We start from the raw sequence: 14166 nt of genomic DNA, 5'->3' as shown, positions 1-14166 counted from the left end.
TTTCAATGATAGTGGAAAATTGGTGATATTTTACTTGTCGGTTCCAAAAATTAAAACTCGCTTTGGGCCAGTAGAATTTTGCAAGACAGCCTTAAAGTTCACCATGACAATAAATGAACGAACTCATGGTCCCCTACCTCTTGCCACCAGATTCTTGCCGGTCTGCAATACTAATTGGGAATGCCAAATGTCGGGTGGAATAAGATGGCACTTCAGACAGCTGTGGTTAACCTGGGCGAAACTCACCCTTGTGCACTGGCGTGTTTTGTCGTGGCCTTGGACTGGCCCTCTGCGCAGAGATGAATTTCATCCTTTATGCACAACCTTGGCTGCCACTATTGTTGATGCATCTTTCTACAGCATCACATTTAAGCCTCCTTTCATGTAAATGGTTCGTTTGAAATCCACCCTGTTATAGGCAAAAAAGCTGGTTCGGAGAATCACTTTTGATATCTGGCTGCATTGTTCCTGCAGAAAATTGCAACCTACCAGTGTGAAATTTAAAAGCCTAGTGGCCTTGTTTGTTTGAATTGCTAGAGAATTAGGGCACTTGATGATCTGTTTTCAGACTTCATTCTGCTCCTGTTAAAATGCATCTGTTGTAACAGGAAACTCTGAGGTTCAAGCTATTGGAGAGGACTGTGGGTAAGCTGCATGGGGAAAGGGTTCATGCTGCTGTGAGGAACTAGCTTGGGAGCAGTCACGGGACTCCTGCCCCTTTGTACCCCAGTGGGCTTTGCAGAGAACGTGTTTGAGTTCTGGAAGGAAGTTGCAAGTCTCATGAGGCTGTGTTTCATGTAGTAGCCTGCCTAGCTGAAGGAAGGGCCTGTCAGCAGCAAGCGGATAAAGGATTTAATTGTGATTTCTGCAGAAGCGCTGAATGTAGTTGAACTATAAACATAGGAAAGGACAAACCATCACCAGCATTAGTTTAGTTGCACCTGCTGCAGGCATTCACTGTTAAATTATCCAGTGGGTAGTTTCTGTTGTATAGACAAGACTTAAGAGTAAGTGCTCAAAAGCTTTGAGGGGCGAGAGAGGATTTCTGCACTCCAGATTTAGTTCAAAACGGCAAACCAGCCTCCTGGTCTAGTATAGTGGCAATGGAGCGCGCAGGAAGCAGAGTTGGGTTCTGCGTTACAGGAGTGCTCCATCTCTAGCCTGGAGGGAGGGTGAGCTCGTATATAGGCTTAGAAGTGGGGGAGGAAAAGAAGTTAATCAGAAATTGGATATTAGTGTGTGTATTCTTTTCCATCTTCCCCTTATCCCATCAACTGGCGTTGGGTCATTGTGCAAACACCCTCCATCTTTGTCTGTCCAAAGTCTACCTGCTGACCATCTTCTGTGACACAATCCATCCATTGCTTCCTTGGCTTTCCTCTTGAGTCCCTTTCCTGCCATGCTATCTTCAGCAGGTCTCCTTTTATTTATCCCTTGCATGTATCTGAACCAGTGAAGTTGCACTTCCTGGTTTTTGTCAGCCACCTCATGGACTTTGATTTCCATCCTAATACTTCCCTTTTGAAATCTCTCTTCGTGTAACTCCTCTTATGGCATGAAAACCTCTCATCTTGAACACCTGTAGGCACTGAGTCTGCCGTCTGTGTCACCCATGCTTCTGCACCACACAGCTGTGTGAGGCCCACCGTTTTTCAATACAGTTGGTCTTTTAGTCCTAGTGGCATACACCTGTCATGCGTAATCCCTGAGATGTTATTCCACACTCTTCCAGCACTCCTCAGTCTGGACTGTCTAATGCACTCAAGCTCACCGTCTTCTGCACCTGACCCACCAAGGTACTTGAACAGGTCTGTCTGCTTTAGTCGCACTCCACTAATCTGCGTCCAGTTTTCCTGTGGCACCCCTAGTTATCCACATGAACATGCCAGCTTATCTGGTTATACCACTGGCTTACGGTTTCCTCTGCCTCTTCTTTTGAGGGTGCCCTGGTTGCTGTGTCATCTGCATAGAGCAGCTTTTCCCCTTTCCCACTGGGATCTTCATGCTGATATAGTCCATCAATATGGTAAACAGCAGTGGACTTGCGGCCAACCACAGGTGCAGTCCAACTTTCACTTCAAATGCACTTGTTGTTACAAAACATGTTTGGATCACGGTTTTAGGTGATCTATGTAGGGCATTCTCCATAGCTACTAAATCCTCAGACACTCCGTATTACCTCAGCATCAGTGTGAGCATCCTTCTATCCTCTTTATTGTATGCCTTTTCTAGGTCTGCAAAAGCCCAGACACTATCCTGTTGGTGCTCTAGCCACTTCTCTCTGTCCTTTGCCAATTTACAGCCGTGCCATCTGTGGTTCCTTGTCCTTTCCTAAAGCTGAACTGTTCTTGTTCCAGGAGAAGTTCCACCATTCTCCAAATCCTGGCATCCCCAGGGTCTGTTCCAGTATCTTCATCCCATGCAACCTTAGTTTTATCCCTCAATAGTTTTCGCATTCATGGAAACTTCTCTTCTTAAGTTTTGGGACCAGGATAGACTTGCACCAGCCTTCAGGAATTGTCTTGTCTCACCATATGACTTTAACTTCTCTGCTTATGCATTGTATGCCTCACTCATCCAAGACTTTCACCGGGTTTGCTGTCACATTGAGTCTCGATGCGTACCATTCTTCATTACCTGAACTTTATATCTCCCCTCACCCACTGCTGTGTGAGGGTTAGGCACTTCATGCGGGTCACATGTTGGTCACTCCACCCTAAAGGGGTTTGCCTCGTTTAAGACCCTCTCAAAGTATTTTTTCCCCCTCTCCTTCACTTGTTCAGGTGTTACTAGTAGTATCCCTGGTCATCATTTGCTAATGGTATTACAATACCATCCTCCGTCCCTTTGCGTCTCATTTTTGTAATGCTATAGATATTTTTGCCAGCTAGCTGTGGGTCATTTACAAGGTTTGCATATAAATCGTCTTGGCCACTCTTTGGCTTTCACTGCCTGCTTGGTAGCTAGCTTTGCTTCTTTGTATTTGTTTTCATTTACACTCAATGGATTTGTTGTCGTTGTTTTTCTTTTACGCACCATTTTCTTACCTCAGATTGCTATTTGCACTTGATCAGAGCCACCACCATTCCTCTCTTGTCCTGGGCTTTCTCCATCTGTGTTGTCCACAAACCTCTTCCACCACCTCAATCCACGTTCTTCTGAGGCAGTTCCGCTCCCCTTCTACTGATGCCAGATCTGCTTATGGACCCTTACCTTGTACAGTTTGCACAGACTTCTCTTCTACACTTCCCTGAACTGCCTATACATTAATCTTGTTTCTTTTGAGCTCAGTTCCTGCCTTGTCCAATGCTCTGCCAGTCTTTGCCACAAGAGGTTTGTGTTCTAGCAAGATGGTAGCGCAAAGTATCACTTTTCACTTCCTAACTCCTCTCCATTGAGATTTCCTCACCAAAAGCATAGGCCTTTTCCCCCACTTCTGATGTATGTAACCCAGTGACTCATTCTCTTTTGGAACCATACTCTGGCTATCATCCATTGTTACTGTATGGATCTCCTTCCTTAACAAAGGCCCTTCCTGGAGCCTTTACACAAACTTCTCTGTAAACCATGGGACCATTAATCTTCTGATACAACCCAAGTTTCTTTCTCCCTCATCCTCCCATGAAGGAAAACGTTACCTTTCTGTTGTGCGATGGGCAGTTTCCTCTTACCCCATTCCATGGCGTTGCACTGTAGATTTGTAAGGTTGGTGCTACAGGCTTTCTCTGTGGGCGTGGTGGGAGATCTAAAAAGATAGTATAACTAGTTGCATTTAGATTTTGAGTGAGCTGCACAGAGTTTCTGGGAGATGTGGAGCTACCAGTTCTCCAAGATCCACCACTGCATTACATTGTGCATGATCGGAGGCCTGAGTCCTTAATCAAGTTTTGCAGATAGTTACTGATTAATCACAGAAATTAGGGATGGAAAAGATCTTCTAGGTCGGCCGGTCCATCTACCAGCCAGAGCAGGATTATTCTGTATGGTGCATTCTCTAGAGTCTTCAGCAATCTAGTCTTAAGCCCCAGCAATGGTTCTTCCACCATTTCCCTAGGGAGACTGTTTCACAGCCTGTCAGGAGGATTTTCAGCCTAAATTTTCCTTTTCCCAATTTCATGCTATTAATCCCAGTAATGCCACCCGGAAGCACTCGCTCACTTCTTCTCCACCCATGGTGTTTGCACCTTTCAAATGTTTGTAGTATTCTACAATTTCCCTGATTGTTCTGCTTTCTCTTCTCTTCGCCAAATGATAGATATGCAGCTCTTTTCTCCTGAGTCAGTCCTTCCAGCCCTCCTGATTATTTTTTTCTCCTCTAAATCTCTCCATTTTGACACGTCTTTCTGGTATTGATGTGCCCGCAGCAGAAAACACTGTTCCAGGTCTGGTTACACTTGAGCCATATGGAGGGCTGTTTCTTCTTTGCTCTGTAATGATGATGCTTCTTTGTATACAGCCCAAAACTTCATTGGCCTTTTTGGCTCCTGTCTTGTTGCCAAATCTTGTCTAATTTCCTGTCGACTGCTACCCGTAGGTCTTTTTTAGCATTATTGTTTGCATGTAGTATTTTTTTTTTAAGTCTTAGATTTTTTTCAAGTTGAATCTCCTCCTTTGGTTTTCTATCCATGTTTCTAATCTCTCCATCTCCCTATTATTTCTCTGTCCAGACTGGTGCTAGCAACTCCTCCCAATGTAGTAAGCTTTGTGACTTAACCATTAACATGCCTTTTACGCCCTTTTCTGTATTATTAATGAAGATCTTAAATTAAAACTTACTTAGCACCAATTCCCACAGCAACTGGTCAGAGTCTTTCCCTAAACTTGATACCTTGTCATTTATTATTGCCCTTTGTTTATGGTCTTTTGCTGGTTTTCATTCCCAACCTAATCAATTACCATTTGTTTTGGGAGTAAAGAAAGGTTCTTTGCTGCACTTACTTTGCAGCAGTTTACAGTTTATAATATGAAAGTAGGCCAGGGACCACATACTGAAGGTCATGTCCCCAGTTTATTGACGTTACAGATAGGAAGTGAATCCTAAATCAGACATTCAACTCCGTATGTCATCTGGCTACAGCCTACCTGAAAAGTGTAGGAGCCTTGTGTAACTCCAGGGGCTTTATCTTTGGGAAATTCAAGGAGCAGCATTTCTTTAGAAGGTAGCCATGTGTGAAAATTGTCCGGCCCCTTTTCCATCAGGCTTTTTTTACATATTGCCTTTCTTTAAAATTGATCAGTGGCCTGCTATTCCTCTGGTTGCAGTGCCTGGCTGCTGGTGAGAATTGCATGGCATGCTGCTGTTCCACACCAGGTAAACGGGACCCAGTTTTTCCTTAAATATTTCGGCAGAGGAATCACTAGCTCCATAGTGTTTTTTGCTTCATTTCCACAGTTGGTTAAATCGCTGCTCTGTGCTTACCTTGCAGCCTTTTGATGCTGATTTTTGTTCTAAGGCTACCATTCAGCCTTTGTTTTATGGCTTCTCTTGTTGCTCTTTCAGCTCAGTAAAATGTGTTCTCATGGATGCATCAGAGCCTCTTGATTCGCGAAGTAAGAAATCGAAACCATACACTCTGTACTGCATAGTCAGCTTTGTGCTCTTTCTTCTGGCTTTGCTGTAAACCTGGACCATATAGTATATATATTTAACTCCTATGGCTTGGTTTTCCATGGAAATGCTGATAAATGAGGCTCCGTTTTTAATCTCTTCAGAGCCCGGTGTATTTTTTCCCTGTGCTCTGAGTATGTGCTGTACAGCACAGACCAGTGTTTTCTTCTCTGGTTCCACTTGCAGCACATTGATAATCCTTTGACCAGCTAATAGGTTTATGTTGTTAGTTTCTTGATGATTCATTCATGTGGCTTGGCAATCCGTTGACTCTCTAGTAATAGTGCAAGTTCATTGAAGGATATGATTTCATGGTTACCTTGGGCAGGAGTCTGTGTAAACAATTGGAGCTGAGATGTCATTCATAGATTGCACATTTTCTGTCCTTTTAATTGCTTTATAGGAAGATTTTGATTGCTGTGCCACAAATTTGTTCCCTTCTTCATCAGCCCCAAAGTTCTTCAGCTTACAGCATACAATAGTTTCTTCTTTCGAGCCATTTTTTGGGCAGTCCAGGCTCTTTTACATAAGAAGGGATGTAGGGTTATGTTTGTGGTGGTATTTTTCTATGGGGAGTGTACTAAGTGATTGTTGAATTAAATGCTTCTGAGGATGAATGCAATGTCAGCTCAATATATGGTATGAGCTTTGTTAAAGGGACAGTTAAATTTTAAAGTGTAGTTTAAAAACCAAAACAAATAACCATATATGTCACCTTAGATTTTTTTTTTAAACTGGAAGGAATTTTAAAATCTAGCTTGATTTTCACCATTTGTTACTTGGAGATGAGGAGTCTATTCCTGACTCTGCCACTGACTTGCTGTGTCACCTTGGGCAACTCACTTTCCCCTCTTTGCCTCCATTTCCCTTACCCCTTAAGCTGTCATGTCTATATTTAGATTGTAACTCTTTGGGGCGAGGACTCTCTCTTAATATGTGTGAGTGCAGAGCCAGGCTCAGTGGGGTCTTGATCTTTTTGGGGGTTTATAGATACTACTATAATACAGATAATCATAATTTAGATAAGGATGACTTCTTACTCTTCCATTTCATGCATGTACCTTGCAATCTAACTCGGGCCCTGATTCAATAAGGTATTAAAACACCAGCTTAACTTTAAGCATTCAATTAGTCCCATGTATTGCACTGGGACTACTCATATAAGCTTAAAATTAACCACGTGTTTGAGTACTTGGCTGAACGGGCGCATTTGGCGTGGATTAATGTTGGCACTTCCAGAATCAGTAACATGGTTTGAAATGCTTTTTTTTCTATTTTAAAAATTCTCTACAGTGAGATGAAAATGGTAATTTTATCTCCACCCACAATTAGCTGCAAGTTGACTTCATTCATTTGCCAGTGTTTACATTATTTTAAAAAACTTAAATTGGAGTGTCTGCATATAAAGGAACAGAAATTATTCAGTTTTCTTCCCTGTGAAATGACTGTCAAAACTTGAGTTATAATAAAAGACACTTTGATACTGAAATGAATGGGCATCTTTTTTAATAAAACTCAAATGCACAATAGCTGTAATTTATTTAAAAATTTAAAAAATAAGCCTTTGGCATACATCTGTTTACAGATCATTAACACAAGTTAATTTGATCCTCATGGCCCTTATGGATATGAGACTCCTCTCTTGAGGAGTGCTTCATCTTCACATATCATGTATGCCTGGCGTCATTTCTTGTAACGATTTGATTTATATTGCAAACAGAACAAATATGGGCCAGATCATGAACCCAGGGTAGTTCTTATTACTGTGACTAGTTCCATGGAAGTCAACAGGGCTCTTCAAAATACTTTGCACTATCCCAGTAATGAGTGTTTGCTGCATCAGGCCTTCTGGTTACAGGTGACAGAATCTTTTCCCTTTGCTTCATTGTCCTTGCCTGAAGAAATATATAGGATACACTTGCTCTTTAGAACACTTTAAAAATGTATCCTACTGTGTTGCCTACAAGCAACATAGGCTAATGTAAGGAGGATGTGCAGAGTATTGGCAAATGAATACCCATCCAGAATGTTTCATTCAATCAAAAGGCTGCTAGCCACAAATTCTGTCAATGGTCCCTATTGACTATGTGCGGGAGGGAGCACATTCAAAGATGCGTTTTAAGTGCTATCCTAAGTAGGGATGAACTCTGCCATGTGTTGACGTTCTTTTCTGAACCGGGATCTATGTAAAGACCTGATTCTATTCCCACTGATTTGACTTACTGGGAGCACAGTAAAACCTTAGTCCTCCCATTATTCCTATTTATGAATCTGAAAGGTCTAGAGGATAAATCTTTGCATGAGGTGTAGGCAGGAAGTCTCCAGTCACAGGAGTAAGAATTCCTTCCTCCTTGAGTATCTACTTATTTATATACCTAATATATTCATCTTTACTTAAACTGTATATAATCTGCAAGTTGGCTGCTGTTTAAATTTGATTATGTTGCTCCTTGGATTACCTAGTTAGTGAGTGAGTGTGTGTGTGTGTAAGAGAGAGAGAAAGAGGAGTGAGTGTGTCTGTGTGTATGTACACAGGGAGGGAACAGATCAGTTACTGTTTGTATGACAGTATCTCAGTGGCCCCACCCAAGATTTAGGCCCTGTTGTGCTAAGCACAGGACAGACCCTGCCCCAAAGAGCACATAGTTTAAACAAGCAAGGCAGACCAAAAGCTGGGAGGGGAAAATGGGCAGAGAGGGGTGAAGTGACTTGCCCAGGGTCACCTAGCAGGTCAGTGGCAGAGTGGGAATAGACCCCAGGTCTCCTGGCATATAGTCTAGTGCCCTACCCACTAGCCCCCCCACTCTGAATTGATCTCTGATTTGTCAAGTAGAGCAGTGACCATATTTCTCCATATCCTTTGCATGGCAGAGTTCTGCACTCCTGCCGATTTTTATAAGCATTGAATGAAGCATTTCACCATCTGAATGCTGTATGTCAGGCTGCCGCATGGCTAGCTTGCTCACTTATGTTGATGTGGCTGAGGTACAGTGCATCTAATCAGCACTAAATGAATTTTGGGAGCTTTGGTACCTAACGGTGTTGAGGATGGGGGAAGAAATGTCCATATCAGGTGACTTTTAATGTAATAATTACAATGGCTCATGTTGTCTCGTAAAACGCATATGGTGCTGTGTCTGAGGCCACATATCTTCTCTCATCTCAAAATCAGCATGACTTTGTTCGCCGAGACCGGCCGCCCCGGGTCCTAATTGACCTAATACAAAGGACGAAAGATGCTGTACGCGAGCTGGATAACCTTCAGTACCGGAAAATGAAGAAAATCCTTTTCCAGGAGGCGCGGAACGGGCCGCTGACGGAGTCTCTGGAGGAGGAGGAGGTACTGTTGTTTGTAATTATATCGACAGCATCTGAAAGCTGACTGGGCGCTTTCCAGGGCAAGTGGAATGTTGTGGTTGTTGCCCCAAGGAGCACGCACCATGTGGCTGTAAATTGTTAGTGTGCCTTGCGGTTCAGCAGAGATGGAGTGAGGACAGATATGGGTGACAGCCCCAAGAGAAGGCAGTTTCTCAGATTAGGTTAGGTATATGCACGTGCTGGTGGCTTGAAAGCTTTGTTTTGGTCTTCTTTCAAAGGAACAACTTTTTTCTTGTGAGCTCCGCAGAAGAAAGTCCTCTTAAGGAGGATTTTGAATGAGAAGATCATGGCTTCACAGGCCAGGTCAGGGTGGGAATGGGCAAGGTTTTAATGTGGAGCAATGAAGCTGTCTTGCCAAACAGGGATTCGGAGATACTTAGAACGAGGGAAGTAAATTTTCCTAAGTCCCATAAACTGCAGTTGTGGGGCAGGTTTGTTCAGGCATTCTCTTACAACTTGGCCTCTTACCTTGCTACATGCTGTTAGACCTCCACCCCCGATCTCAGGGACACAAGATTTTTAAGTCCAAAGTGGGGTCCTAACAGAATTTGTTTGTGTGCACACTTCACAAATGGATGCCAAGAAAACTCTGTGAGGAATTAAATATATACATCTAAGTCACTGTCGTCCTTAACATGAGGAAATTCTGCCTTTAGACCGTGTCTGTCCCGCATCCTAAGACTGCCAGAATCTGGATTTGTTGCTCTTTCAGGCACACTACAAAGCTCACCTGTGGAGGGAATGAGATCAGGGTGGCATGGGGTTATTTTATTGGCATGATATAATTGTTATTGAGCTGGATTTAATAATAATTGTGTGGACAGCAGGTTTAATGGGATTTTAGTGGTGTGGTTTTAAATCCTGTAAAGGATGCCAAGAGCTTGATATGGGCACTTAGTGGTGGAAGAGGAGACCAGCTGACCTCACTCAGTAGTGATCTCACCAGCTGATTTAAAGAGCATCAGTAATGGGTTTTGATCATCTGACAAAAAGAGAGTAGCTGCCATGGAGAGCTCTTTTTAGGGATGAAGAGATTAAACTGGGAAACCCACAGGGAAAGTAAAGGAGAGCTGAGGGACATGAAAGCCACCCCTTCCTGGGAAGTGAGTTCCACCAAGACATAGTCTCACTCAGTGGCTTGAAATGTACAGCTGGGGCTTGTGAAGGGTACAGATGAATGAGCTTTCAAAAACGATGTGCTTTACCTTCAGTGACTGGTGGCCTAGATGCTTATTTTCTACATAAAGGCAAGCCAGTTTGATATCACCATCGCAAAGTTTTTCTAATTGCTGAGACATTTCTATCAATTAATTGGCCTCTCACGAACCGAAAATGAAATCAGATAAGCAGAGATGCTTTTTTTAAAAAGTTCTTTAATGCTAAAAATGAAAACCACTGTTTGATACGCCAAGCCAGGCATAAAATTAAAATCTGATTCCGTTCAAACCGTCAGCTGTAAACAGCCCAATTAATCAGTGTGCAGTAATTGACACTAACTGTGCTGTAGAGATGGAAACCAGTGATTTGTCAATGATATTAAAGGAAAATTATTTAATGTCACTTGATATGGGCACATTTGGATAAACTAATATCTAATGGTTTGGTGCATAAAAACCTTTTTCCATTGAGCCCATTAGTATTATGTGGCCTTGACTGCATGTATCCTTTTCCAGCAATGCAGCACGCAGATGTGAAGCGGGGAGGCCAAAGTTCAGCATGCTGGGGCTAATTTGTTGGGCCTATGTAGATCAGTTGTGCTATTTTGGGAGGAGGAAAAGGCTCGGAGGAGGGGGCGTCCATGCTGAGATACAGAATGGCACTGATAGCACTTTTGAAGAAACTCCTGCTTGTACTTCCAGTTGGAGGAGCCATGGCTGTCTGCTTTGAAGGAGATTGGTAACTATACAGTGGGAGCAGCAGATAGGTAGAGCTGTGCAGGAATTTCCCCTGTTGTCAGTCACTCTGAATTTTCCAACACTTTCAGACTGAAATTCCCAGGCTGTGTCTCTGCCCAGGAGTGTTCTCTTCCTCCTCCTCTTCTCCCCCCGGGGAAAGTCTGAACAAAATCATTTCAAGGACAGCAAGTAGAGGGGAAGGGGAATACTTTCCCCATTTTAATGTTTAATAGCTCTAGCGCTGGGGTTAGAGTGCTGAAATGTATCAAGATAATAGCCATCACCAAGAAGTGCCTTGGAGTATTCCAATAGAATTTGGTTTTGATATCACTGAGTTACAATCCACAGTACATGTTGCACTGAGTTTTCTCACTAAGCTTGTCAATGTGTCGCTAAGGGAGGCCATGTCGCACATGTATGCATGGCTAACTTAGCAGTACAGGACATTAGCGAGGGTGCACAATGAATGAAGCTCTGGCCTCAGTCACTGCTCATCTTGTTTGCAAAAGCTGCCTAGCTCCTAAAGCCCACCCTGGATGGGGAGGGAGGGAAGGGTTCCCTCCAGTAGGCTTCCTAGGGAGTGCAGGAGATGTGTTCCCTATTGTGAACATCGCTGGGTATATATCCAATGAGTTCCACATTTTGGAGCTTTGAAACTTTTTTCTAAAGGAACTCCCATCAAAACCTATCAGGAGAAAGCTACAGTTGCATGTTTAGGCATTCAGGCCAGGAAGTGAAGAAAGTTCAGGTTGTATGTGCAGCCTCAACAGTCCTTTGTGCATATGCATTCTTTAATTTCATACTCATGGACTGTTTCTCAAATGTTGCAGTATAATATGTGGTTTCTTCTGCAGCTTTCGGTACATATGTGTAGCTTGGTGTACAATTGTTCTTTCTTGTATGTGTGTATCACTGTCATGGGATGTTTTAATTTGGTTTAGTATAATCCAAAAGTACCCGTACACAAACTGAGAGCTCTGCCAATTACTTAACATTACAAAACTAAATACAAATTTTAGTCAGCAAGCCCTTCTACCAAACAGCAGCTCTTACTACAGATAACAGCCTAGTCCTTGGCTAATAAAGTCTCTCTCCCCAGCTCTCTTCAAAGGCCCGACCAAGACTGCCCTGCAGTACGCACTGAATTTTGGCTAATCAGGGCTATTGTGGACTAGAGATTGGAGGGCATTCTGGAGCCCCAAGGCCCTTATAGAGAAGTACCTGCCAGCGGCACCTCCTCTGGTGATAACCCTTTGACTTAGATCGCTTAATATAACTTCTCTTCTCTGTAAGCCAGTACAGGTCAGACTAGCCCACTATGATTACCCAACTGGTGCAAGCACATGAGAAGGAAAAATATTGCAAGATGCTACTTTTGTGCATTTAAGTTTGTAGAAAAAAGGGCATGTTCTATCGTGGTGTTTGAGAAATAATTGTGAGATCATGTAATTAAATGTAATGCTTTCACCCATTGTAGTGCAGCCTCTTCTGCAGAGCAACTTAGCTGTTTAAAAGTATGCAGCTCCTGCATAAGCGCTTAGGATACTCGGTGTATCTTAATAGAAACTACAAGCGTCATTTACATTGACAGAATGTGATTTCTGTTTGGCCCGGACATCAAGGTTAAAACCCCTGCTCCTGGGAAAAGTGCCTTGGGATTCCTAAGGGATCACAAACAGTCGGGACCCCAGTTTTTACATCTCCAATACACAGCACCTCCGCTAGTAGAGGCTGGAGCGTTGTTTCACTACAGACTCTGAGGGAAGAGAGCCCCTTTCTCTATCACTGGCACGACTTACAGCAGCACCTCGATGTCCCCTGGGAGGTTCCCAGTCAAACGCTAATCGTATCTGGCTTAGTTTGAGAGAGAACTGGCTTGCAGCCTGAGATGCTATGGCAGCAGAGCACAGAAGAGAAAACTGACTGAGAGCCTCTGTAACCTTAGGGTGATGTCTGGTTTGGCCTTTAGGAGGCGAACAACAAGGAATTTAGGCGCTGGAAAAGAGCAGCAGAGATCCTGTAACTCTGCAGGCTTGCAGAGCAATGTTGGGCACTGCAGGAATATGCACGAGGCAGTTCATCTCCTGCAGTGTTTGTAACTCTGGTGCCCCTTGTTTTGCAGGACAGTGAGCATGGATCAAACCTGAATCGGAAGATGGACAGTCTGGGCAGCAACCATTCCATCCCAAGTATGTCTGTGAGCACAGGCAGTCAGAGCAGCAGTGTGAACAGCATGCAGGAAGTCATGGATGAGAGCAGCCCTGAACTGGTCATGATGCATGATGACGAGAGCACAATTAATTCCACGTCCTCCGTGGTGCACAAGAAGGTATGTTCTGCAGGGCTCTTTGCAGCTTCAGGCAGCCGCTTCTGTCCCTCAGGTGGGTTCAGGTTCCTTAAGGCCCAACCCAGCAGTGTGTAGTGAGTGCCCTCGCTAACCTGCTGCGAGAGCAGGAGGCTCAGCAGACTCCGGTGGGATCGAGCTCTTTGTGGTGTTTCTCTTCTGGCTTTAGCAATTAAATGATCTTTGAAAATAATCATAAAAAGCTGTTGCTGTGACGGCACTGTCGAAAGCCAGCCGTCGAGCAGGTAGGTTCCCTGCATGCTTCCTCACCCAGCTCTGCATGGGCCCCTTCATCCTTGCCTCCAGCACCTCTTAGGCTTCCGATCCTCATTCTCCTCTGAGCAGTCATGCCACATTGTGTGTTGTGGGTTGAAGTGGCTGCATCTGCTAAGGTACCACTTAGCAGTCATGGTTTGTGACCAAAGTCTGAGTTGTACTTGGCTCCTCCCTCTGGACGGGAGCTTAGCACACTGAAGCACTCCTGCGAGGTAAGTTTTGAAGCAAAATTCCACTCCGTCCTGCTCTTTCATTGTCTCTTTCACGGATTATCTGCTCTGCTTATTCGAGTGGCAGCTACAGAGGTGAAGTCATCTGGATACAGGCCAGGCGCTAACCCTGCACTTGCCATTCAGAGTTAACTTTTACGTACCCCTGGTAGTGTCCGCAAATGATGGACAGTACAATCGAGGTGGTTGCTGTAACTGTGTGTACAAAGAGTGTAAAAGTATATATGGGGATGTTCTGCAGCTAGAGAAGCTAACATCACACTTCTACTGTAGCACTGTACTGTGGGAATTTCTCACTGGCACGATAACAGCAAAGCCTAGTTTTAACCATTTAAATGCTTATTCTTCTAAACAAGCTTGTCTAAAAAAATAAAACTGCAGTTTGTCATTGAAAATGACAGCACCTGCAATTTAAGACTTTCTTGTGTGCACTCA

At 43.7% G+C, this 14166-nt stretch overlaps 1 protein-coding gene across 4 annotated transcripts in view; it reads left to right on the top strand.

Moving 5' to 3' along the window:
- Positions 1–14166, top strand: part of TAOK3 (TAO kinase 3) — a 143414-nt gene that overhangs the window by 97796 nt on the left and 31452 nt on the right. For all 4 annotated transcript variants that reach the window (XM_077835460.1, XM_077835461.1, XM_077835462.1 and 1 more), the window contains 2 exons: positions 8781–8948; positions 13004–13210. In XM_077835460.1, coding sequence (XP_077691586.1) covers positions 8781–8948; positions 13004–13210 — 375 coding nt within the window. The remainder of the gene's footprint in view (positions 1–8780; positions 8949–13003; positions 13211–14166) is intronic.

Source organism: Eretmochelys imbricata, chromosome 15 (assembly GCF_965152235.1).
Source record: "Eretmochelys imbricata isolate rEreImb1 chromosome 15, rEreImb1.hap1, whole genome shotgun sequence".
Lineage (NCBI taxonomy): Eukaryota > Metazoa > Chordata > Testudines > Cheloniidae > Eretmochelys > Eretmochelys imbricata.
Note: the sequence above shows the minus strand (reverse complement) of the source record. Positions and strands in the feature narration are given on the sequence as shown.